This window comes from Prinia subflava, chromosome 19, assembly GCF_021018805.1.
Source record: "Prinia subflava isolate CZ2003 ecotype Zambia chromosome 19, Cam_Psub_1.2, whole genome shotgun sequence".
Lineage (NCBI taxonomy): Eukaryota > Metazoa > Chordata > Aves > Passeriformes > Cisticolidae > Prinia > Prinia subflava.
This window is the reverse complement of record NC_086265.1, coordinates 12,057,859-12,081,972: the sequence shown is the minus strand read 5'-3', so window position 1 is coordinate 12,081,972 and position 24,114 is coordinate 12,057,859. Positions and strand designations below refer to the sequence as shown.

The 24,114-nt window shown below is 64.1% G+C and overlaps 3 protein-coding genes across 11 annotated transcripts; 1 reads left to right on the top strand and 2 right to left on the bottom strand.

The window, feature by feature from the left end:
• Positions 1 to 21: 21 nt before the first annotated feature.
• Positions 22 to 9,516, bottom strand: RASAL1 (RAS protein activator like 1). Of its 8 annotated transcripts, none has more exons than XM_063415560.1 (21): positions 8,551 to 9,516; positions 7,225 to 7,281; positions 7,023 to 7,136; positions 6,868 to 6,929; positions 6,657 to 6,786; positions 5,818 to 5,899; positions 5,586 to 5,678; positions 5,239 to 5,327; positions 5,022 to 5,139; positions 4,787 to 4,940; positions 4,543 to 4,607; positions 4,350 to 4,462; positions 3,981 to 4,173; positions 3,747 to 3,884; positions 2,799 to 2,943; positions 2,490 to 2,665; positions 1,913 to 2,050; positions 1,379 to 1,574; positions 1,205 to 1,304; positions 692 to 756; positions 22 to 270 (listed from the first exon to the last, which is right to left on the bottom strand). In XM_063415560.1, the coding sequence occupies exons 1-21, from the start codon at positions 8,871 to 8,873 to the stop codon at positions 38 to 40; spliced, it is 2,784 nt and encodes a 927-aa protein (XP_063271630.1). In that variant the 5' UTR covers positions 8,874 to 9,516; the 3' UTR covers positions 22 to 37. The 8 variants fall into 8 exon arrangements, with proteins under 8 accessions (XP_063271630.1, XP_063271632.1, XP_063271633.1 ...); XM_063415562.1 differs by having other exon boundaries at positions 4,787 to 4,841; positions 5,541 to 5,678; positions 8,551 to 9,514; XM_063415563.1 differs by having other exon boundaries at positions 696 to 756; positions 5,541 to 5,678; positions 8,551 to 9,513.
• Positions 9,517 to 10,075: 559 nt separating this feature from the next.
• On the top strand, positions 10,076 to 14,285 carry WSB2 (WD repeat and SOCS box containing 2). 2 transcript variants are annotated; one of them, XM_063415566.1, is made up of 9 exons: positions 10,076 to 10,237; positions 10,333 to 10,504; positions 11,266 to 11,501; positions 11,654 to 11,785; positions 12,068 to 12,168; positions 12,361 to 12,533; positions 12,858 to 12,971; positions 13,343 to 13,450; positions 13,625 to 14,285. In XM_063415566.1, exons 1-9 carry the CDS (start codon positions 10,222 to 10,224, stop codon positions 13,950 to 13,952), a joined length of 1,380 nt encoding a protein of 459 aa, XP_063271636.1. In that variant the 5' UTR covers positions 10,076 to 10,221; the 3' UTR covers positions 13,953 to 14,285. The 2 variants fall into 2 exon arrangements, with proteins under 2 accessions (XP_063271636.1, XP_063271637.1); XM_063415567.1 differs by having other exon boundaries at positions 13,647 to 13,941.
• Positions 14,286 to 14,692: 407 nt separating this feature from the next.
• RFC5 (replication factor C subunit 5) lies at positions 14,693 to 17,148 on the bottom strand. The gene is made up of 11 exons (XM_063415570.1): positions 17,102 to 17,148; positions 16,942 to 17,006; positions 16,683 to 16,819; positions 16,464 to 16,543; positions 16,172 to 16,245; positions 15,878 to 16,037; positions 15,699 to 15,780; positions 15,490 to 15,619; positions 15,243 to 15,320; positions 15,105 to 15,159; positions 14,693 to 14,970 (listed from the first exon to the last, which is right to left on the bottom strand). The coding sequence occupies exons 1-11, from the start codon at positions 17,131 to 17,133 to the stop codon at positions 14,874 to 14,876; spliced, it is 990 nt and encodes a 329-aa protein (XP_063271640.1). The 5' UTR covers positions 17,134 to 17,148; the 3' UTR covers positions 14,693 to 14,873.
• Between the last annotated feature and the right edge of the window lie 6,966 nt (positions 17,149 to 24,114).

Genomic DNA, 24,114 nt, shown 5'->3' with positions numbered 1-24,114 from the left:
GGAGCCGCGCACAGCCGGTGCCGTGTCCATCTCTGTGTTACAGAATACACCCCGTGCCGGGCTGCTGTCCCCGCGTCCCCTCTGTGGCCCCGCTGGCGTCCCTGCCCCTCCCGGGGTGGGCCGAGGGGGAGGCGCTGGGGGGTGCCGGGGGTCTCAGGGCAGGGAGGGGCTTTGGGGGCGGCTCTGGGGTCTCGTAGCGGTCGGTGAAGGCGTCGTGGGCGATGTCCAAGTCCCGCAGCACCTTCTGCAGCCTGTCCCCAACAAGCCCCCCTGCACCCCAGGGTGGGGTCAGTGCCCGGCACCCACTTGTGGCACCCCCCACCCCCTGCCAGCCCCCCTGGCACCCACCCGCGGGCATTTCCCCCCCACAGCCCCGCATCCATCCCCGACACCCACCCTGGTGTCCCCCCAGCCCCCACAGCTGTCCCCTACCCCCAACACGCCCCCAGCCCACCCGGCCCCCCCGTCCCATCACGTCCCACCCCGTGGCCCGCCACTGGCCAGCCCCCCGGACTGCGTGTGTCCCCGTGTCCCCGTGTCCCCTGTCCGTGTGTATCTGCTGTCCCCTCGTGGAGGGAGCCAGAGCAGCGCTCGGTGGTGCCCGCAGGGGTCTGTGGGCGCTGCCTGCGTGTGCCAGCCCCCACCCCACGGGTCCCCCCGGCCCCCCAGTGCCCCCCGGGGCTCCCCGTACCTGCCTGGCCCGGGCAGGGTGGCCCGGCCCCCGCGCTGCCCACGGGACCCCCGGCCAGCGCTGCCCTGCGGGACAGCGACCCTCAGGACACTTCCCCCCGCCCTCCAGCACCCAAAGGACCCCGGGACCCCCAGCTCCCACCGTCCTGGGGGACAGGGACCTCAGGACACTCCCACCCTGCCCAGCAGCCCCTAAATGTCCCCTGGGTCCCTGTGCCACCCTCTGAAGCCCTGGTCCCCACCACCCTGCAGGACAGGGACCCTCAGCAGGTTCCCCACCACACCTGTCAGCACCCAAAGGACCCCGGGACCCCCAACCCCCACTGTCCTTGGGGACAAGAACCCCCAACACGCTGCCACCCTGCCACACCACCTAAAGGACCCTCAGGACCCCCATATTTGCCCTCAGGATGCCAAATCCCCACCAGCCTGTGGGACAGGGACCCTCAGCAGCTTCCCACCCTGCCCCCCAGCACCCACAAGACCCCCGGGACCCCCCTGTCCCCCGGCTCACCGCAGGTGCCCGTAGAGGCTCTGTGCTGCCACCGCGGGGTCCCCAAGGTCGCTCCACTCTCCCAGCACCACCGTGCCGTGGGTGCGGCTGCACCCGGGCGCTGCCAAGCACAGCAGTGGGGACACGGGGACACCAACACCGCCCTCGGGGCACCCCGGGGACCCCCTCTGCTACCGGCACGGGCGGGCCGCAGGCAGCAGGTCCAGCGGCCGGCGCGGAAGGTGCCGGGGTGGCACGTGGGCAGCGTGTCCCTGTTGGCGCTGGTGGCCCGGCGCAGCGCCCACAGCCACTGCCACAGCTCCAGGGCACTCTGCGGGGACAGCAGGAACGGGGCACACCCAAGGGTACCCGCAGGCACCCGGGCTGGGCGCTGCCGGCACGGGGGAGGAGGAGGAGTAGGGAGGAGGAAGGGATGGGCACCAGGGCTGGGGGACAGGAGTGACAGTTTGGTGGCAAAGTGAGGGGAGATGGTGCTGCAGGAGCCAGGGTACCCCAGAGTCTCCAGTACAGCCAGGGTAGAACACCCCAGCTTCCCCAGTAAACCCAGTTAGCCCCTTACCTCAGCACACCCAGTGCTCCCAGTGCAGCAGGTGCCTGGGAACAGCTGGATTTGTCCCATGGGGGTGCCCGTGGCTGGGTGCTGGGGAGGGGGCCCCAGCGGGCTGTGGTGGGGGTTCCCGGGGTGCTGGGGCAGGGGGGGTCACCCACCTTGCACTGGAGGTAGGTGGTGTGGAGCTGCCCGGTGTCATCCTGTGCCACCACCTGCAGGACGTGGGGGTGCTGGAAGGCACCCTTGTCCACCTGCTCCACTGCCCGGATCTGCTCCACTGGGATGGAGCTGAGCACCTGGGGACCCCCAAACACCCCAAAATATGTGCACCCACATCCATTGCCCACGCCTGTTCCATTGGGATGGACCACTGCACCTGGACACCCCCAAACACCCCAAAATATGTGCCCATGTCCATATCCATTACCCATATCCATGGAAAACCTGGGGAACCCCAAACATCACAAAATATGTGCCCATGTCCATATTCCCCACCAACTCCTATGTCCACATCCCCCCCTCACTCCACTGGGATGGAGTAGCTCACCTGGATACCCCAAACACCCCAAAAGATGTGCCCACACCTGTATCCCCCACCTGCTGCACCACCCACGTGCAGGCACAGTGATGCAGCAGCACAGCTGGATACTCCCAAATACCCCCAAATATTTGCCCATGTCCTTCCCCCCACCCCTGGGCATCTGGCGTAGGGTGGGGGTGTGGGGCAGCACCCACCTGCCCCCCGGGGGTCTTGGCACAGGCCAGGGCCTGGGTGCTGAGCCTGAAGTGCCTCTTCTTGAAGGCGAAGCGGGGCAGCAGTGCCACCCCCTGCTCCGGGCAGGTGTGCAGGGGACCCTCCTTGATGGTGGCCGAGGGTTGGGGATGCCCCTGTGGCACTGGCACCTCCCCTGCTGAGGCCATGGCAGGGAGGGAGCAGTGTCACCCCAAATGCCACCACTGCCCCCGAGGGGGCACCTCCAACCAGGGTGATGCCACTGACCCGGCACCAGCAATGTCCCCTCCCTGCCCGCTGTCCCCGCTCACCCTTGGGGCTCTCCACGGTGACCAGGGCATCCAGGAAGGCCCGGACACGGGTGACACTGGGCAGGAGGACGGCGTTCAATGGGGCCATCCATGGCTCCTTGCCCTGCCCCAGCTGCAGCCCCAGGTTCCCGATGCTCTGCAGCGCCTGTCCCACGCAGGGAAGGGGTCACACTGCTGTGTCCCTTCTGGTGTGACCCCTGGACCCCTCTGGCTGCTCCCCTGGACCCCGAGGGCTCAGGGGTTGGGGTGGGAAAAGGAAACGTGGAACTGGAGGGGCGATGGGACCCAAATTCTGCCCCTGTGCTGTGTCCAGCTTGTGGTGGCACAGCCTGGGGACAGGCAGGACTGACCTCAAGTGGCACAGGAAGGAGCCAGCCCATGGTGTGTGGCACAGGGACAGGAATGGCTCTGCTGTCCTTGGGGTCCCCATCATTCCCTGGGGTTTCTGTCCCTCCCCAGGGTCTCCTGCCTTTCTGGCCTCCCCATTCCTTGTGGGTTCCCATCTCTCCTCAGGGTCCACATCCCTCACAGAAGTCTCTGTCCTTTCTGGGGTTTCTCTCTGAAGTCCCAAACCCTTCCTGGGCTCCCCATTCCTCCTCACAATCCTTGTCTCTCCCAGTGGTCCCCACCCCTCTGCAGGTCCCTCACCCACCCCAAGGGTCCCCATTCATCCCCAAGGATCCCCATCCCTCCCTGGAGTTCCCATCCCTCCTTAAGATCTCGATCCATCCCCAAGGATCCCCATCCCTCCCTGGGCTCCCCAAGTCTCTCCTCCAGTTCCCATACCTCCCCAGGTCCTCCACCCTTCCCAGAGTCCCTATCCATTCCCAGGCTTCCCACTCCTCCCTGACGTTATCATCCCTCCCCATCCTCTCCCATCCTCTCCAAGGGTTCCCATCCCTCCCTGGTGTCCCCATCCCTCCCTGGTGTCCCCGTCTTTTCCCACACCTTGGCAAGCAGCAGGAGTGTGCGGCCGGTGCAGGGCTCCGCGTGCTGCTCCCGGAGCTGGAAGAGCTTCGGGGTGAGGACAGCAGGAGCGAAGAAGCGAAGGAAGAGAAACGCACTGATGGAGAAGTACCGGACCTCCTGGGTGGGGACAGGGACACGGGGGACAGGGACAGCTCAGACCTTGGAGTGGCAGTCTGGGGGTTGTGCAGACCCCCAGCCCCACCGTGCGCCCACCTCGTGCTGAGCCGAGGGGAATCGCTCCTCCACCCGCCTGCGGAGCTGCTTGAAGGCCACCCTCATGGGGAGGGGACACCTGTCCACCGAGCCCACGATGGCATCGACGATGTCCCCCAGGTAGCCCTTCAGGAGCTCCAGGCTGCTCTCCCGCACCTGCACCTCCAACAGGGACCCTTTGAAGGAGATCCTCCTGTGGGGACACTGCCAGGTCAGGGACACCGCCGGGTCAGGGACACCAGGAACAGGGGCTGCGAGTTGGCCAAAAGTGACCCATGGGCTCAGCAGCAATAGGTGGCCCTTTCCTGCAGGGGACACAGGGACACGTCAGGTGCCCCGTGTCCCTCCCAGACATCCACCTGTGCCCACCTGCCCCGGCTCAGCTCCATCTTACTGGGATCCAACTCCACGTATTTCTTCTCCTCAAAGATTCGGTTCACCACCGGCTTCAGGACCTCGTGCAGGTAGGGCAGCCCCACCACCTGCAAAGGGTGGGAAGCCACTGTCCTTGTCCCCAGATGCCCTGCTAGGACATCATGGAGGTGTCCCTTCCCAGTCTCACCTTCATGAACTGCTCCATGGATTTGGAGGCCAGCGAGTTGGAGCGGAACAGGATGTTGGGATCAGCTGGAAGAGCACAGAGGCTGTGGCAAGGCGGGCACAGGGTGACGTCCCAGCTGTCCCTGGTGTGCCCAACCCCAGGGACAGGTGGCACCATTCCTCTCTCCCCCTTGGTGGCCTCACTCTTCATGGAGATCTGGACGACCCCTCACTTGGGGTTTCTTGAGGTGGCCCTGGGCACTTACTGGTCCTGGCCAGCTCGCGGGTGGTGAGGTAGTCCAGGAGGGGCACAGCCAGCCCCTGGTCCAAGAAGATCATCACCAACTTGGTGGCCACGTCCTGCCGGCTCTCCCCTGAGGTCACCTCCTCCAGGACAGCCAGGGCTGTGCCCTCGGGGGACTGTGGGAGGGCAGGGTGGGCACAGCGAGGTCTCTGCACTAGGGTGGTCACCCCAAAGTTCCCCACGGCCTCTGTACCCACCTGGGCTGGGCAGAGGACGGGCTCGGTGAGGAGCTGGATGAGGGGCTGGTAGTGCTGGGGGGGCAGGACCGTGTCCTCCAGCAGCCTCACTGCCAGCCTCAGGGCACCCAGCTGTCCCCTGCAATGACACGGGGGGCTCACACGGGTCCTGTGCCCTCCAAGGGGCCACCTCGTGCTGCCCTGGTCACAACCACTTGTCCCCTCTGCCTGCACTCACCCGTGGTCCTTGGTGGTGCTGGGGAAGGGCAGGAGCTGGAACCAGCCCCTGGTGGGGCCTGGGCAGACGGTGTCCAAGGAGAACTCGACCTGGGGGACAGGGGTAAGGTCTGGGTGGGGGGGACATGTGCCAGTCCCCTGTGCTGCATCTCCCTTGGGGGACAGCCCAGGACACGCAGGGTCTGCATGTGGCACTGCCACCATCCCGGTGGGCCCTAACCTGTGGCCACCTCGACCCCACACAGGGGTTGCAGAGGTGCCCCCAGGACCCTGCCCCATTCCGGGGTGCCCCGAGGTCCTCACCCGCCCCAGGAAGTCGTTCTTGCCCACGATGTCCCAGTCCCAAACCTCCACGCTCAGCACAGCCTCTCCCAGCTCCCCTTCTGGCAGCTCGAACTCCAGCACCTCATCCCAGTGCGGGAAACGGGTCTTCTTAATCACCTGCTGGGCACAGGGGAGCCTGAGGGTGCCTGAGGGAGCCCGAGGGTGCCTGAGGGTGCCTGAGGGAACCTGAGGGTGCCTGAGCCTCCTGGGTCCGTGGGGGACCGGGTGCCACACCCAGCACCCAGCACTGACTCACGGCTGTCTCCAACGTGTGCCCGCAGCACGACACCCGGCCGAAGGGGTCCGAGGAGCCCGAGGGGTCCCGGGGGGCCAGGTCCCTGTGGGGACACGGGGGTCAGCGGGGGCACAGTGGGCAGGGGGCTTGTCCCCACCACCATGGTTCCCGCAGCCCCACAGCCCCCCTTCGTCCCAGCTCGCCTGGGCATACGGGGCAGCAGCAGGTGCCAGGGGATGCTGGGGAGATCGTGCCCCCATTTCCAGGGGAGCCCTTCCTCCTGCAGTCCCCAGTGGGGGTGCTGCCGTCCCTCCTGGCTGTCCCCATGGCCACCCTGTCCCCACGGCCATCCTGTTGCCTTGGTAGCCGCTTTGGTTGCCATGGCAGCGGGATGCTGCCTCTGCTGGCTGCTCCATCTGTCAGCTGTGCGTGTCCCCGTGTGTGTCCCCGTGTGTGTGTCCCTGTGCCCTCTCACACGCATGCACACACTTGTACACACGTCTACACCCCTAAACCCAGGCGGGCAGCCTCGGTTTCCCCAAATTTTGAAACCAAAGGGCAAAACCTTGGTGTGAGGGCCAACCACTCTGCTGGGGACCAACCCTGGGTACTCTATGGTGCTCCTGTGCCCCTGTCCCCAAGCAGGGGTGGCAGCACATTTCCCACTGAGCCCCCACGGCACCGTCACACGTGGGTTGGCACCACTGATGTCCCCAACCTCGTGCAGGAAGGATCCTTCCGAGTGTGGAAAGGGGAGGACAAACCCCGTGCCACCACTGTCCCCACTCCCTCCTCTCCTCCCTCCCACCAAAAATAAGACCCGTGGTGTTCACAGCCCCCCGAGCTGCCAGTCCCCCAACCTGGCCTCGATGAGGTGGCAGCGCAGCACCCGCGGGTGGCCCCGCTCGGGGACCTGCAGCTCCAGGTGGATCTCACCCTGCACCTCCTGGTCGGGGCTCACAGGTGCCAGGCTGAGCCAGCGGTCAATGCCTGCCGAGGGGGACAGTGTGGGCACCCCATGGTACCAGGACAGGTCCCGCTGTCCCCCACCCCGCCGTGCCCCCCCCTCACCCTGTGGCTCAGCCGAGATCTGCTGGTGGCTGAGCGAGACCTTGCCAATGACATCGTCCTGCCTGTGAGGGGGCAGACACAGCAGGACACTGGTGGGGACCTGCCACCCCTCGGGGGGGTCCCCAGTGCCCACCCTGCCCATGTTGTCCCCCTACCCAATGGTGTCTTCATCCAGCACGTAGATGGTGAGGCTGTGGAATCCATGGCGCAGAAGCAGTGTGATTTCCTCACCCCAAAAAGGGTTCAGGCTCTTCCACACCGTGGCCGTCCTGCCGGGATGGCAGAGGTGGTTGCCCCCCAAGGGAAGATCCCCCACTCCTGCGTGTCCCCTCCCAGCGTGGGACGGTGTCCCCGTACCTGGCCACCACCTCGTTGTCCACCTTGACCACGCAGTAGGGATCGCTGGAGCCGGACCTGGGGAGGGGATGGGGGTGCCCTGGGTCAGCCCCCACTCAGGAATCCCCCTCATCCTTGGGGGCTTCAAACCCCAACAGTGAAGCACCAGCCCCGGGGGTAGGATGAGTTGGTTGGTCTCAGCCTGGCCCTGCAGCTGACACTGGGCTGGGGACATCCCTTGAGCTGAGGGACCTTCTGTGGGCCACCCCAAGCCATTGCTGCGTGTCCCTGTGCCACCCACCCGTGGGTACTGCTGCCTGTCCAGCAGCACAGCCCAGCCCGAGTCTCTGTGACAGCCCACGGTGCCAGGGTGGCACTGGTCAGGCCCTCTTCACCGGGAGCACAGGATGGGGGGATGAGGGATGGATCCAGGATCATCCACCCGGTCCCTGCAAAGCCCCTTTCTGCTGGTTTATGGCAGCTCGAGCAGCACCGAGGGGTGCCAGACCTGGGGTGCTGCTGGAGCCCCAAATCCCCAGGAGGAGCTTCCACAAGGATTGAGACCCCGAGATGGATGAGGGAGGTGACCCCAGACTCTGTCCCTGCCACGGGACGGAAAGTGGGAGCGGCTCACCCCGACCCCCTCTGCAGCCCCATGACAGCTCCAAGCTGGGTTTGGGGGCACCGGGAGTGGCATGGGGCACCCCATCACTGTGCACCCCATCACTGTGCACCCCATCACTGTGCACCCCATCGCTGTGCAGATCGCCCGCTGTGCCCAGACCCCCGCAGTGGCACACCCAGTGCGGCACCGTGACACCCCCGGGGGCAGAAACTGAGGCAGGGACACGGCGCCGTTCCCGGCTGCCCGGCCCTGGGAGCGGCCGGCGGTGCCAAGCTGGCACATCCGGAGGTACCCGGGACTGCCAGCTCCGCTTGGCCGTGTCCCCGCGGCAGGAGCGGGCCGGGGTCTCCCTGCACCCCCCGCTCACCACCCCACCCCCCCAAAGGGTGCAGATGCCCAGCAGGGGTGGGGGTGCAGGGGTTTGTCCCCCCAGTGTCACCCCCAGGCTTGGGGGGTCCTTGTGCCCACCCTGCTGGGGGGCACGAAAGGGATGCTAAAGGGCTGGGGTGGGGTCGTACACCCCTGGGGTTGGGGGTGCCTGGCAGTCCCTGCACACCCCAGACCCCCACTTTGGGGGTAATGGGGGCGAGCAGAGACCCCCAAAACTGTACACAGAGAAGAACACCCAGGGGGGGCAGAGCACCCAGCACCCCCTCCCCGCCACATCTCCCGGGGTGGGTCTGGGGGGAACTGGGGGGTCCTGAGCACCCCGAGCCACTCACACGTCCTTGGCGGGCAGGTCCTTCCCCTCCAGCACCCGGCAGCTCAGCGAGGTGGTTTTGGCCATGCCGGCGAACTTCAGACTTCGGGGTGGGCACCTGGGGGTCTGCGGTGGGTGCCCGGGGGTGCCCTGAGCCCCCGCAAAGCGCCGGCGGGGCCGCCGGCACCGGCCTCGTCCTCCGCCGCCGCCGCTCCTCGCCGCGCTTCTTCCTCTTCCCTCTTCTCGGTTGTTTCTGTTGCCGCTTCGCTCCCACCTGCGCGGGAGCCCCGGCGGGCACAGGGCGAGCGCGGGTGAGGCAGCACCGCGCCCACCGCGGGGTCCCATCACGGGCCGGCCAGCGGGGAGCAAAGCCACCCTCCGTCCAAGAGGCGGGGAAACTGAGGCACGGGGACACAGCCCCCCTGTGGTGGGGGGCTTCTGTCATGTCAGAGCTGGGGGCACAAGGGGTCCCCAGGGTGGGGGTGCTCGGTCTGGACCCCAAAGTGCCAGAGTAGGGGGGGAATGGGGGAACACTGGACTTGGGGATGAGGGGAGGAAGGAGATGCATGGGACCCCCAAGGGGCATCCGGGTGACCCCAGCCCTCAGAGGGGACACGCTGAGCCCAGCTGGGTGTCTGTGGGTGCGGCACCCCAATCCCACCGCTCGCTGCACCCCGGCCTCGCTGCACCGGGGACCCTGAGCCGGAGAGGATGGAGGGCACTGGGGGACATGGGGGGACACCCCTGCCCTGGTGAGGGGCAGTGGGGGCTGGTGGGGCTGGAGGGTGCGGAATTTGGGGTGCAGGGGTGGGCTGGCCGCATGTCCCCTGCCGTGACTCACGGCCCGCATTGCCAGGGTGGGCATCACCCAGTGGGTGCTGGAGGGACTCAAAGATTGCTGGTTTTTGGGGGTGATGATGGGATGCAGTTCTTGGGGGAGACAATGTGGGGTCACCGCGTCATCGGGGTGGCTCAATGAGATCCTTGGGGCTGCTCGGGGGGCTGAATATGGGGGTGCTGATCTCTTGGGGGCTGCTGAATGGGGGGGTGTCATCCAGTGGGTGCCGGGTCCTGGGGGTGTCACTGCCGGGGGGTTTCCCTGTGTGGGTGCTGGGGAGGTGTCACCGGTGGGGAGCGTCACTCTGTGGGTGCTAGGGGGGTGTCACCCTGTGGGTCCTGGGGGTGTCACTGCCTGGGGTGTCACCCTGTGGGTCCTGGGAGTGTCACTGTTGGAGGGTGTCACCCTGTGGGTGCTGGGTCCCTCAGAGGGGGATCACTGCCTGGGGGTGTCACCCTGTGGGACCTGAGGGGGTGTCCCCGCTGGAAGGTGTCCGGGTGCGGGTGCTGGGTCCTGGGGCCGGATGTCACCGCTGGAAGGTGTCCGGGTGCGGGTGCTGGGTCCCTGAGGGGGTCACTGTCCCCCGGTCCCGGCGGGCGGGCCCAGGCTCGCTGCCCGCCGTTTCTCCCTCAGGCGGGCTGCTCCCCGCCCTTCTCACGTCCCCCTCCTGCCCCATCCCGGCGCTCCCCGTCCCCCTCCCGGCCCATCCCGGCTCTCCCCGGTGGCGGGGCGGTGCCGGTGGCGGCGGGGCCGGAGGAGGCGGCTCCGGGTCCCCTCCCCGCGCCGCCGCTTCCGCCGCCGCCGCCGCCCTGGGCCGGGCGGGCCCGGCGGGGCCGAGCGGGCGGCGGGGCCGCCATGAAGCCGGGCGGAGGTGAGCGGGGCCGGGCGGGCACACCGGGCGGGCTGGCGGTGTGAGGGTGCCGGGGGTTTTGGGGCTCTGCGGGTAACGGGGCCGTCCCGCCGCAGAGGAGCCGGTGCTGCTGGCGGAGCTGAAGCCGGGCCGGCCCCAGCGCTACGATTGGAAATCCAGCTGCGAGACCTGGAGCGTCGCCTTCTCCCCCGACGGGGCCTGGTTCGCCTGGTCCCAGGGACACTGCGTGGTCAAGCTGATCCCGTGGCCCCTGGGGGAGGCCGAGCTGTGAGTGCGGAGTCATGGAAGGGGTCGGGTTGGAAGGGACCCTACAATTCGTCCAGTACCACCCCTGCCATGGGCAGGGACACCTCCCACTGTCCCAGGTTGCTCCCAGCCCTGTCCAGCCTGGCCTTGGGCACTGCCAGGGATCCAGGGACAGCCACAGCTGCTCTGGGCACCCTGTGCCAGGGCCTGCCCACCCTGCCAGGGAACAATTCCTTCCCAATATCCCGTCCAGCCCTGCCCTCTGGCAGTGGAAGCCATTCCCTGTGTCCTATCCCTCCATCCTTTATCCCCAGTCCCTCTCCAGCTCTCTTGGAGACTCTTCAGGTGCTGGAAGGGCTCTGAAATCTCCCCAGAGCTTTCTCCAGGTGAACACCCCCAGGCTGGCTCCAGAGCAGAGGGGCTCCAGCCCTGGGACCATCTCCTCCTCTGCTCTCACTCCAGCAGCTCCACGTCATTCTGATGTTGGGAACCCCAGGGCTGGAGGCAGCTCTATAGGTGGGGTCTCACCTGAGCAGGGCAAAGGGGCAAAATTCCTTCTCCTTTCCTGCTGCCTGCACTGGGGGATCAGCCCAGGGTGTTTCTGGGCTGGGGCATGGCCAGCCCTCGCTCACCAGCACCAAAGTCCTCCCAGTGCTGCTCTCCATCTGTTCATTCCCCAGCTTGGATTGATCCCAGGGGTTGCCCAGTGTGGGTGGATGGGTGCATGGAGCTGGGCTGGGGAGTCTGGGGTGAACACTGCACCCATCCCTGCCTCCCTCCAGTGGCTGCAAAACCTCGGAGCGCAAGAGCCGGGGCGGCAAAGCGGAGAGCTGGAGCCGTGGGGCAGCCAAGGAGAAGACTCTGGAGTGTGGGCAGATCGTGTGGGGCCTGGCCTTCAGCGCCTGGCCAGCAACTGAGGATGGGGACACGGATCCTGCCTGTGCCGTGGGGCTTCCCTGCCTGGTCCTGGCCACGGGGCTCAATGACGGGCAGATCAAGGTGTGGGAGGTGCAGACAGGTGAGCAGCCCTCGCTGTCCCCTTGTTCCCGTGTGGAAAGAGATCCCATCTCCCTCCTTCCACAACACCTGCCCTGACCCATGCGGGGCTGCACGAGGGCTGTGCCTCATTCCCCATGGATGGATGGCACTGAGCATGGCTCCTTTCTGCAGGGCACCTCCTCTTCAGCCTCTTGGGACACCAGGACGTCGTCAGGGACCTGAGCTTTGCTCCCAATGGAAGCCCCATCCTTGTGTCGGCCTCGCGGGACAAGACCTTGCGCGTGTGGGACCTGAGCAGGGATGGTAGGAATGAGCAGGGATGTCCCTCTGCTGGGTCAGGGAAGAGGGAGAAACCTGTCTCGGGAGGGAAGATGGTGGGAGAGGACCTTTGGGGACAATATTTGAGGCAGAAAGGGACAGCCCTGTGACAGGGAGCAGAGTGTGACCTGGGAGGTGCAGGAGGGCACTGCCTTGGGATTTACCCTGGAAATCCCCAGCCCCGTGGAAATTCCCACTGGGGAAAGGGAGGGAGAGCAGAGCCAAGGAGTCCTGTTGTGTCTGGTGACACATTTCTGCTGTGCCTAGGGCGGCAGGTCCAGGTGCTGTCAGGCCATGTGCAGTGGGTCTATTGCTGCTCCATCTCCCCAGACTGCAGCATGCTCTGCTCCGCCGCCGGCGAGAAGTCGGTGAGTCCTGCAGGATGGGAACCATCCCTGTGCCTGCTAAGTCCAGCCCTTTGTGTCCCCAGAAACCCCCTGGGAGAAGGGCCAGGACACCCTGCCCTGGCTGCTCAGGAGCTGGAAGCTGGGAGCAGAGCCCGTGTGGTTTAAACCTTGGGATGCTCCCAGCCTGATCAGGGCCCTGCCCAAATCCCGCAGGCGCTGCTGTGGAGCATGAGATCCTACACCCTCATCCGGAGGCTGGAGGGCCACCAGAGCAGCGTGGTGTCCTGTGACTTCTCCCCGGACTCTGCGCTCCTTGTCACCGCCTCCTACGACGCCTGTGTCATCATGTGGGACCCCTACACCGGGGAGCAGCTCAGGACGCTGCGGTACGGGCTGGGAGGCGACACAGCAATGCCAGAGAGGGGTTTAGGGCTGGATGTGGCTTTCCTGGCTGGATGGGCACAGCTGCCATCTCTGCACTGTGGTCTGGACCATGGGCACACTGTGGGACAGGACAGAGCAATGCCAGGGAGGTTTTTAGGGCTGGATGTGGCTTTCCCTTCTCACTGGGCACAGCCATCGGCACTCCTCTGCTTCCAGAGGCAGGGTGGGAGTCTGGCTTGCCACGTTTGGCAGCTCTGCCAGCCTCAGCTGGGGAAGGGGCTGGTGGCAGCTCAGAGCTGACGCTGGGATGTTGTCCCCACCCACAGCCACGTCCCATTGCACTCCACGCTGGATTCCAGCAGTGAGATCCACACCAGCTCCCTGCGCTCCGTCTGCTTCTCCCCCGAGGGGCTCTACCTGGCCACGGTGGCAGATGACAGGTGAGTGACCCCTGTGGGGACCCAGAGAGCCCAGGAGGACACCAGAATGAACCAGGAGCTCAGGAGGTGGGGAATGAACGCGCCAGGTCCCCACCAATTCGTGGAGTAAGTGGAAAGGTCAGGCCTGTGGGAACACCATGGCTTGGCTGTGACAAGGGGTAGCAAGGTCAGGGCCCTGTCACCCTGAGCTGAGGTCCGTGTCCTCCTGGGTGCTGTGCCACCCTCAGCATGTCACTCACTCAGCAGGGGACAGTCCTCCCTGGGGCACTCCCACAGGAAGCAAATCCTTCTTGTTTGTCTGTCTTCAGGTGATTCCAGAGGCTGTATTTTGGCAGCAGGCACCACTTTGTGTCCTCTCCCTTTCTCCACAGGCTCCTGAGGATCTGGGCCTTGGAGTTCCGGTCTCCGGTGGCCTTTGCCCCCATGACCAACGGTCTGTGCTGCATGTACTTCCCACATGGAGGATTCATTGCCACAGGGTGAGTAAACAGGAGAGGGTGGAGAAACGGGGCTGCTCCCTCCTCCTGCAGCTCAGCAAATTCTGGGCTTCCCTGGGGATAGTTTTCCTGGGCTGGGGAACACACGCTCCTTGGCAAGCTTAGGAATATTTGTGGGCAGTGGGAATTCCTCATGTCCCTCTGCCCTGTGCTCAGGGTTGTTCGGATCCCGTTGCAGGACCAGGGATGGCCACGTCCAGTTCTGGACAGCCCCGAGGGTCCTCTCGTCACTCAAGCACTTGTGCCGCAAAGCCCTGCGCACCTTCCTCACCACCTACCAGGTGCTGGCGCTGCCCATTCCCAGGAAGCTGAAGGAATTCCTCACTTACCGGACTTTTTAAGGCAGCAGGGAGGGCGGAGGTGTGGAGGTGAGCCCCGGAGCTCGGCCTGGGCGGGCGGCGCCGCGGGAACGCCGAGCTGTGGGCTGGGAGCGTTGCTGCTCCCGTGGTTTTGGGGCTGTGGAGGGCTTTTTTCAGTGTCATAATACAAAAACCCAGCAAGATCCCACGCGGAGGGTGAGGGGCAGAGCTGCGGTGGCCCCGCAGGGGACACGGGTGGGACACAGGTCCCCCTGTCCCCTGCTGCCTGCTGGGGTTGGGTCAGGTGCTTCTGCTTCTGAGTGCAATGGTGTGGGACGACGGTGGAGCAGCTGCTGTGGGAGCAGAGCTGTGGTCACCTGCACAAATATGGGGCTAAACCACCCCCAAAACACCCACCTGGGAATGTCCCTCCATCCCGGTGGAGCGCGGGCTCTGCCGTGGGCAGGAGCGGGACAAGCCCGAGCAGGTCTCAATAAATAAAAATTGATTCCTCATGATTTCCCTCCTGGCTCGCTCAGGTGACCTGGGAGTGCCTGGCACCGCCCTGGCTGCCAGGGAGGGGTGGCAGAGGTGCCCACCTGTGGGAAGAGGTGGCCTCACTCCACCCCCTGCTCCCATTCCTTTGTTGTTTTCTCTCTGTGCCGGAGCGTGGCACTCAATCAGCCAAATTCCCAGTCATGCTGAACACACAGCAGTGTTTTGTTTGTCCCCATCCTCCAGCTTAGCTGGTGGCTGGAGCAACAGCACATTCCATGTGTGCTGGCAGGCTTTGTGGAGGGAATTCTCCTCCAAACATCCCCAGGATGTTGTTTTTCCCTTGGGAACAGCTGAACACAGAAAGCTGGTGTTCCCCTAAACCCCCACCTCCCTTCAGCAGGGAAAAGCAAAGACCAGTGCGACCTGCTGGGCTTTGGAGCCACCTGTATTTTCCCATGGAGCTTGGGAATAACGCTGCCTTTTAACAACCTTTCTACCCTGACTGCACTCAAGGCTTCCAGAAAGGAACTGGGAAGCTGCAGGGAGCAGCTCCAGGCATGGGGCTGACGGTCCTTCCCAAATCCAGCAGCACATCCACCCGGCAGGACTCAGGCTTCGGCCACCACCAGGTCCCTGGTGACCTGGAAGGCGGCAATGAGGGAGCTCAGCTGGATCTTCTCGCTGGTGCCAGCAGCCAGGCGGTACCTGGAGAGGAGCAGGGACAGCTTTGGGGGTGTCTGCCACTGTGGGTGCCCCCCAAAGCCATGGGCTGTGTGCTGGCAGTGCCCAGCAACACCAGGAACCACCCCAGGGTCCCCGCATGGGGGAGTGGCACTCACTCGATGTCTGCCAGCTTGATCAGCAGCTGGATGCGGATGGAGGGGGGGAAGTCGACTGTGGAGAGAAGGAAACACTCGGTGAGGGGCGAGGGGAGTTTGGCCTCTCCAGGATCATCCGGAGCCAGACCCTTTCCGCACCTCTGTGCACGAAGAGATGGATCTCAGTGAGGATGTCCTGCAGGGCCAGGCCCTTTAGTGTCTTCAGCTCCATGATTCCTGGGATGAGAGCAAGTCAAGGCTTTGCTTCCAGGCATTTCCCTGCCAGATCTGCTCCTCATCTCTGCAGCAATCCTGAGGGGCCTTCCCAGCGAGCACCCACCCCAGAGGCCCCTGGGAAAGAGCAGGATTTATCCCAGCTGGGAATAACCCCCTGGGCAAAGGATACTGCGGTAGGCGGTGGAGAAATCCTGGTTCAGCATCCAGTCGAGGATGTTGGCGATGTCAGACTTGAGGGGATGTCCCGTGCAGGTGTAAACGTTCTCCTCCGTCACCTTCCCAAAGGCCATGGAAGTGCTCTGAGGAAGAGGAGGGAACAGGAGGGATGAAGAGGCCCCTCCAGCTCAGCTGGCCAGGGGCTGATGGCCACAGTCCCACCTGCAAGATATTGAGGGCCCTGCGCATGTCCCCGCTCGAGAGGGTCACCAGAGCCTTCATCCCATCCTCGGTCACATCCACCCTGGAAAACAGCAGCCAGGGAGGTGGAACTGTGGGAATCCAACCTGCTGCTCATCCCTGGAAGGGGATGGGGCTGGGGTGTGGAGGATCCCACTCACCCCTCCTCCTGGATGACGTGCTGCAGCCGCGGCACCATCAGCTCCGGGGTCAGCGGGCCGAAGCGGAAGCGCGTGCAGCGGGATTGCAGGGCGGGAATGATCTTGGAGAGGTAGTTGCAGATGAGGCAAAACCGGGTGTTTTCTGTGAACTTCTCGATCACTGCAAAAAGGAGGGAGGGGAGAAGGGTCCCTGGTCATTGCCTCGTCCTGATTCCCACCCTGCGCCAGGCTGGATGAGGCCAGTGGCTGCACAGTGTGGGATTCCCGCCGTGTGGCATTCCCAGGGCTCCTCACCTCTCCTCAGGGCGTTCTGAGCGTCCTGGGTCATGGCATCGGCCTCATCCAGGATGACAAGCTTGAAGCCTTTCCTAGGAGAGGGCTGGGTTTGGTGCTGGAGAAGGGGAGCTGGGAGGTTTGCTCCCAGCCTGACTCCTGGGAAGCCCTTCTTGCATCCTCATCCTCCCTGCTTGACGGGAACATTCCCACCCACTCCAGGACCTCCCAAATCCCCTTCCCAATCCAAGTGCCAGGGCAGGAGGGTGCCAAAGAGATGGGGAACTTTGGGAAGCAGAGACCCACCACGTACTTAAAGATGGTCCTGGTGCTGGCGAAGCTCAGGATGGGCCCTCGGACGATGTCGATGCCCCGGTCATCAGAGGCATTGAGCTGGAAGGGAACGGTGTGGATCCCTATCCCTGCATGCCATTCCACCCCATCCCAAGCTTTCTCTTCCCATCCCACCTCATCTTGTCGCATCCCATTTATCCCATCCCGTCCCGTCCCGTGCCGTTCCGTTCCCGCTCACCTCCAGCACCATGGAGCCGAACTCCCGCTCCCGGTACAGCTGCCTGGCGCAGGCCAGGATGGTGGAGGTCTTCCCGGTACCGGGCGGCCCATAGAGGAGCAGATGGGGGAGCCGGTCCTCGCTGATGAAGCGCTGCACTGCGGGATAACGGGATGATAACGGGATGGTAACGGGATGGTAACGGGATAACGGGGCTGAGGGGCACCCGGGACCGGCGGGGGGGGGTCACCGCGGGGGTGGGAGGGGTGGGATTAATTACCAGTGCTGAGGATGTCCCGGTGAGACACCAGCTCGGACAGCGCCTGCGGACGGTACTTCTCCACCCTGCACCGGGAAAGGAAAGGAGCGGGGAGTCAGCCCCGGGGCCGCTCCCGCCGCGTTCTCCCGGTACCCCCCGGTCCCCCCGCTCCCGGCCGTACCACGGCAGGTTCGCGCTGCCCGCCGGCGCCATGTTGGGAAATCTCGCGAGAGCTCTGCCGAGCGCGCGGGAGCGGCGGGGCGGGGCGGGCGTGAGGGCGCGGGCGGGTCCCGCCGGAGCGGGGGAGTCCCGGCCCCTTCCAGCGCTGCCGGGGGTACCGGGACAGCTACAGCTGCTCTGGGCACCCTGTGCCAGGGCCTGCCCACCCTCCCAGGGAACAATTCCTGCCCAATCTCCCATCCAACCCTGCCCTCTGACAGTGGAAGCCATTCCCTGTGTCCTGTCCCTCCATCCCTTGTCCCCAGCCCCTCTCCAGTTCTCCTGGAGCCCCTTTAGGCCCTGGCAGGGGCTCTGAGCTCTCCCTGGAGCCTTCTGTTCTCCAGGTGAGCACCCCCAGCTCTCCCAGTCTGGCTCCAGAGCAGAGGGGCTCCAGCCCTGGGAGCATCTCTGTGGCCTCCTCTGGACTCTCTCCAGCAGCTCCAGGCCCCTCCTGTGCTGGCCCCTGGAGCTGGACACAGCATTCCCAGTGGGGTCTCACCTGAGTGGAGAGGGAGAGTCCCCCGCCGTCCTGCTGTCCCTGTCCATGGCAGAAGGTGGAACGAGGTGACCTTTAAGGTCCTTCCAACCCAGCCCATGCCATGGTTCTGTGTCTGTGGGAAGAGCACGGTGCTGGTGTTCAGCAGAGCCGGGTGGTGCCTGCGATCCTGGGGAAATCACGGCAGCAGGAATTGCTGGATCAAGGTTGTGAGCAAAGTGTTGGGAAAACACAGTGCCCCTGTCCTCGGAAAGCCCCTGGGACGAGAGGGGCACATTTGGGTGCAGGGACGCTTGAGGAGAGGAGATCTGGGATCCTCCCAGTGCGACAGGAGCAGCAAACTCCAGAGGTGGCTGCCAGAACAAAACACCTTTATCCTATCCCTGCTGCTTCCCAGTGCCTCTGGAAAACCCCTGGAGCCTCCTTTAGAGAAGGAACTTAGGGGGGAGAATCAGCCCAGGCTGCTGGAGCGATGCTCCAGTGCTCGAGTGCTGCTCTGATCCCAGAAAGGAAAGCAGGCAGGAGTGAGAGGGGCTGGCTTGGAAAACGCACGTGGACTGAGGATGGGAAGAGATCCATTGGGAAGTGAACGTGCAGGGCACACAGAAAATCCCAGGAAAAATGCCATGGCTGACAAGAGAAGTGAAAACATCAAGAGGTCCAGACTGGATCCTACAAAACCCCCAAAAATCTGCTGGAGGGCAGCTTCTTTCCTGGCTTTTCCCCTCTTTTTTTTCCCCGTGCAGCCCCATAAAGGAGAGCAGGAGCTGGAAGCTGAGGTCAGCAGCCTCAGCCGTCCCTCTGGGCGCGTGACAGCCGTGACAGATGGCCCTTCCCTTTGGAGCCTCCAGGTCCTTCCCGGGCACCTGGGAACAGCCGGGAGCTGGGATTTTCCTGCACATCCTGGATCCAGAGCTGCTGCTCTCCCCCTGGATCTGCCTTCGCCTGGGGCAGCCTCTTGTCCTCCCAAATGGATTTTTTCCAGGTGTTTTCCCCATCATTAATAAATCCCAGACTCTGGAGCAGGGAAAATCTTTGGGGTGTTTGATAGAGTTAAACTGATGGGTGCCTCCCCCTGGGATTGCTCTGATTTCCCTCTTGGGTGGGAATGAGGGGACAGAGACGATGGGACAGAGGTGATGGGATGGGGATGATGGGACAGGGAGGATGGGACAGGCATGGTGGTGACAGAGGTGGTGACAGTGCTGATGGGACAGAGGTGATGGGACAGAGGTGATGAGGACAGGGATAATGGGACAGGGGGGATGATGACAGGAATGATGGTGATGGAGATGAGACAGATGATGGGACAGGCGTGATGGTGACAGGGTTGATGGGACAGGGATGATGCAGCAGAGATGATGGTGACAGGTGATTACAGAGGTGATGGGACAGAGATGGTGGGGGACAGATATGATGGTGACAGGGTTGAAGGGACAGGGATGGTGGTGACGGAGGATAGGACAGAGGTGATGGGAACAGAGGTGATGGGACAGGGATGATGGTGACAGGGTTGAAGGGACAGGGATGATGGTGACAGGGATGATGGTGACAGGGATGATAGGACAGAGGGGATAGAGGTGATGATTACATAAATGCTTTTCCACAGAGGATTAAACAGGTGCTCCTTGAGAGTTGAAATCCAAGGGATCCTCCCACCCCACGTGGAGCTGAAAACGTTCTTTGCCATATTAATCACCAGGAAATCCCAGTGCTGGTATCCAAAGGCTCCTGTGGAGCAGCTCACCCTGAGCTGGAGCAATGTACCCTCTCTGGGGGTGGTTTTGGGGGAATCTGGTGGAAAACCCCTGGTGTGGTGCAGTGGTGTTGGATTGCCAGGGTGGAGTGGCCATGCCAGGGCATTCCCTCTCCCTTCCCAGCAGGATGTTGTGTCTGGAAGAGCACCTCTGGCACTGAGGGAACATTGACCCGGTTTAGAGACCCTGAGTCCCTCCAAACTCCTTTCTCATGGAGAAAACCAACAGAAGTCAATTAAAATATTACCAGATATTTTTTATGGACTGATTGTGCCATTCCCACTGTCTGGAATGTTCATCCTCCTCTCAGACCGTGACCAGCTCCAAGCATGGGAGCTATCCCACAGGCTGCTTGATAAATAACCCTCCTTATTCCCCTCAAGGGTCTAAGCTAGCTCAGTCCTTCTCAGGCCTAGGAGGATTATATCAAGAGAGATAGGAAAAGGATTCAAAGAGGCTCTCACCCTTTTTGCTGCAGCGATCTTTATTCCAGGTTGGTGTTCCAGGAGAGAGAGCGATCCCGGGGGACAGGGGTCTATTCTCAGGATTTCTGAGGGAGGGGCAAGCTGGCACACAGCCAATGGGGGTCAGAAGGGGAAGGAAGGGTCAGACTACATGACAGGAGTTCCAGGGGTCCCTGAGGGAGAAGAAACCATTTCCCCAGGGGGAATGTAACAGCTGCTGTAGGGTTTTTTTGGGAAGCATGAGGTCTGGTGAGCACCCAAAAGCAGCTCTGCTGCTGCAGGCTTTTGGGGTGGGTGCTTTTATCCCAGTGGAGCCTCCCTGCTTGTAATTTATTTTTTTCCTTCCCTTCCCTTCCCTTCCCTTCCCTTCCCTTCCTTCCCTTCCCTTCCCTTCCCCTTCCCCTTCCCTTCCCTTCCCTTCCCTTCCCTTCCCTTCCCTTCCCTTCCCTTCCCTTTCCCTTCCCTTCCCTTCCCTTCCCTTCCCTTCCCTTCCCTTCCCTTCCCTTCCCTTCCCTTCCCTTCCCTTCCCTTCCCTTCCCTTCCCTTCCCTTCCCTTCCCTTCCCTTCCCTTCCCTTCCCTTCCTCTTCCCTTCCCTTCCCTTCCCTTCCCTTCCCTTCCCTTCCTTCCCTTCCCTTCCCTTCCCTTCCCTTCCTTCCTTCCCTTCCCTTCCCTTCCTTCCCTTTCCCTTCCCTTCCCTTCCCTTCCCTTCCCTTCCCTTCCCTTCCCTTCCCTTCCCTTCCCTTCCTTCCCTTCCCTTCCCTTCCCTTCCCTTCCCTTCCCTTCCCTTCCCTTCCCTTCCCTTCCCTTTGCAGTTCTTGACTCATTTCCCAGCCTGGGGGTTCCTCTGAGCCCCCCTCACAGCCAGCCTTGGGGACAGGGCAGAAAAGGGACAGCCCAGCTCGGGGAAATTAAAATCCTGATTTAAAAAAAAGGCAAAAATCAGCAGATTTCCAGCTTATTTAGCCATATCCCTACTCGGAGGGAGTCGACCACTGCCAGCATGGATGAAGCCGTTGGGAATTTGGCTTGTGCTCTCCCAGAGCTGAGAGGGATTGGGATGGGGATGCCAGCTGGGAATAAAGCCGTGTATCCAGGGGGAAGGAGGCTGTGAGGACACTGTGCCTGGAGCAGGGGAAGGCTCTGGGAGCATCATCCTGGCTCTGTCTGTCTGGAATAATTCATGAGTGTTGGCCAGGCTTGGCCCCCATTGCCCCAGACCAGGAATCCCCATTGCCCCAGATCCTTCCCCCATTGCCCCAGACCCCCCAGTGTCCCCCCAATTCCCCCCCAATGCCCCAGACCCCCCAGTGCCCCAAACCTTCCTGTCTTCCCCAGAGCCCCCCATTTCCATTCTCCCTCTTTGCCTCAGCCCCCACCATGCCCCATTTTCCCTCCATTACCTCAGGTCCCCCACATTTCCCAGCCCCCCATTATCCCCCCAGTGCCCCAGCCCCTCCACCCCCATTTCCCGGGTGCCCCTATTGCACCAACCCTGCAATGTCCAAGCTCCCCCCTTCCTCATTGACCCCCCCCTTACCGCAGGCCCACATTTCAACCCCCCCTCATTCTCCCTGCTCCCCCCAGTGCAGCACTCCCCCCTTCACCCCCGGGGCTCCCCTGCTGTCCCATTCCCGGGGATCAGAGGGGTTGGGATGAGCATGGAAAGGACAGGGAGGATGGGGATGGGGGGATGGGGATGGGGGAGAAGGGCGTGGGAATGGGGATGGGAGGATGGATGGGAGTGGATGGGGATGGGGGAGGGTGATGGGAGGGGAATGGAATTCTTATGAGTATGGGGAGGTGTGGGGATAGGAGGATGGGGATGGGGGGTGGTGAGAAGGGTAGAGAGATGCGGGGGGTTGGGGCATGGGGTGGATGGGGATAGGGATGGGTGGTGATGAGAATGGGGGGTGAGGATGAGGATGAGATGTGGGGATGGGGGTGGATGGTGATAGTGGGAAAGTGCTGGGGCTGGGGGCTGGGGGATGATGAGTATGGAGTGATGATGAAGATGGGAAGGGTGTTGATTTGGTGTGGGGGTGATGGGCTGGGGGGTGATGGGGTTGGGGCGTGTTGGTAAGGTGGGGGGGATGATGAGGATGGGGGGTGTGGGTGAGAGGGGATGGAGATGGCAGGAAGGTGATGGGGTTGGGGGTGATGAGGATGGGGGTGATGGGGATGGGGGTGATGAAGATGAGGGTGTTGATAATGTTGGGAGGATGTTGCTGAGGATGGGGGGATGATGGGTGATGGGGCTGGGGGTGATGAGGGTGGAGGGATGCTGATGAGGATGGGGGTGTTGATAAGGTTGGGGGGTGTGTTGATGAGGACGGGGGTGTTGATAAGGTTGGGGGTGTGTTGATGAGGACGGGGGTGTTGATAAAGTTGGGGGGTGATGATGAGGATGGGGGTGTTGATAAGGTTGGGGGGTGATGATGAGGATGGGGAGGGCGTGGGGGTGATGGGGCTGGGGGTGATGATGAGGATGGGGGTGTTGATAAGGTTGGGGGTGATGAGGATAGGGGCATTGATAAGGTTGGGGGTGATGATGAGGATGGGGGTGTTGATAAGGTTGGGGAGTGATGATGAGGATGGGGGTGTTGATAATGTTGGGGGTGATGATGAGGATGGGGGCGTTGATAAGGTGGGGGGTGCTGAAGATGCTGTGGGGGTGATGATGAGGATGGCGATGTGCGGGTGTGGGGGCGATGCGGGCGCCGCGGGGCTGCCGGGGCCGGGGGTGCCGGCCCGGGGGTGTGCGGGGGTTCCCGCGCGGAGCGGCGCGCAGCGAGCGCGGCCCCGCGGAGCCGGAGCGCGCCGCCCCCGCCCCCGCCCCGCCGCGCCCGGGGGGGGGGTAGCGGCGGCGGCGCCGCGCTGACGGCTCGGTGGGCACCGCGATGCTGCGGGCCGCGGCCGAGCGGGGCTGAGCGGCGGCGGGGGCCGGCGAGCGGAGCCGAGGGAAGGGGGGGCCGCGGCGGCGGGCGGGCGGAGGGGAGGGCGGGCGGGCGGGGGGGGGGGCGGCGAGCGATGGATGAGGACAACATGACGAGGAGCGAGGAGCAGGAGCTGAGTCTGCAGAAGGCGCTGCAGCAGTGCGAGCTGGTCCAGAACATGATCGACATCAGCATCTCCAACCTGGAGGGGCTCCGCACCAAGTGCGCCGCCTCCAACGACCTCACGCAGAAGGAGATCCGCACCTGGAGGTACGGGCCCGCCGACCCCCCCCAACATCAACACCCCCCCATCTGTCTCCCCCCCACCCCTCCGGGCCGCGGCGGGTTCCCCCGCGGCGCTGCGGTGCGCCCGAGTGAGGCTGCGCGCTCTGCAGGTGGCCCCGAGGTGGGTCCGGGACCACCCAACCCTCCTGCCGGGACACACCAGGCGGGCCGGCCCCGGCCGCAGCCCGCCGGTATCCTCCCGGTATCCTCCCGGTATCCCCCGGCATCCCCCGGCCCGGCCGCGTCCCTCCCCCGGCTTCCTCCGCCAGCAGGCGGCATCCCCCGGCCCACCTGCATCCCCCGGCCCACCTGCATCCCTTCCCCCTTCCTGCAGCCCTCGGCCCGGCCGCATCCCCTGCTCCAGGGTCCTGCTCCAGCCGGGCTGCGTCCCTCGGCCCACCTGCACCCCTGCTGCCTGGCTCCATCCCCCCAGCCGGGCTGCATCCCTTTCCCTGGACTGCATCCCCTCGGCCCACCTGCGTTCCTTGTGGCAGGCTGCATCCCCCGGGCCTCGCTGTGTCCCTTCCCGCAGGCAGCATCCCCTCAGCCCACCTGCATCCATCCCTTCCACGGGGCTGCATCCCCTGGGCCTGGCTGAATCCCCTTCCCTGAGCCGCATCCCCTCAGCCCACCTGCATCCCTCCCAAGTGTCCCAGCTGGCTGCCTCCTCCCGGCCCACCTGCATCCCTTCCCCCCAGCCTGCATCCCCCGACCCACCTGCAGCCTCCCCCAGGCAGCAACCCCGGCCGGCTGCCTCCTCCCCTCCCCACTCCTGCCGCCAAGGGGATGAGGCTGCCCTCGGAGCGAGCTGAGCCCCCACTGGGGTGAATTCCCGGTTCAGCAGGAGGTTTGTGGTGGGCAGGGAACAGCCAGGGATTCCCAGGGCTGAGTGGGATCCCTGCAGCTGGCACAGAGCGAGGAGAAGCGAGGCCGTGACCCTGGGGAGACGCCAGCGGGGCCGTGCTGGTGCTGTGGGGGCGGCTGACGCGGAGCTGGGGCTGTGGGTGGGGGGATTGCAGAGCCTGGTCCCACTCAGGCC

Bases quoted from the DNA above. Each gene is read 5' to 3' on its own strand.
- WSB2 (XM_063415566.1), top strand. The intron at 11,502-11,653 runs GTGAGCAGCCCT...TCCTTTCTGCAG, and splicing joins GGTGTGGGAGGTGCAGACAG to GGCACCTCCTCTTCAGCCTC. The intron at 12,972-13,342 runs GTGAGTGACCCC...CTTTCTCCACAG, and splicing joins GCCACGGTGGCAGATGACAG to GCTCCTGAGGATCTGGGCCT.
- RFC5 (XM_063415570.1), bottom strand. From the start codon at position 17,133: ATGGCGCCGGCGGGCAGCGCGAACCTGCCGTG. The intron at 16,544-16,682 runs GTGAGCGGGAAC...GTTCCCTTCCAG, and splicing joins TCGGCTCCATGGTGCTGGAG to CTCAATGCCTCTGATGACCG. The intron at 14,971-15,104 runs GTGAGTGCCACT...GCTCCTCTCCAG, and splicing joins ATCAAGCTGGCAGACATCGA to GTACCGCCTGGCTGCTGGCA.
- RASAL1 (XM_063415556.1), bottom strand. From the start codon at position 8,873: ATGGGACCCCGCGGTGGGCGCGGTGCTGCCTCACCCGCGCTCGCCCTG. The intron at 7,282-8,550 runs GTGAGTGGCTCG...TCCCCTCCCCAG, and splicing joins GACCTGCCCGCCAAGGACGT to GTCCGGCTCCAGCGATCCCT. The intron at 1,305-1,378 runs GTAGCAGAGGGG...TGTGCTTGGCAG, and splicing joins CCTGCGGCCCGCCCGTGCCG to CGCCCGGGTGCAGCCGCACC.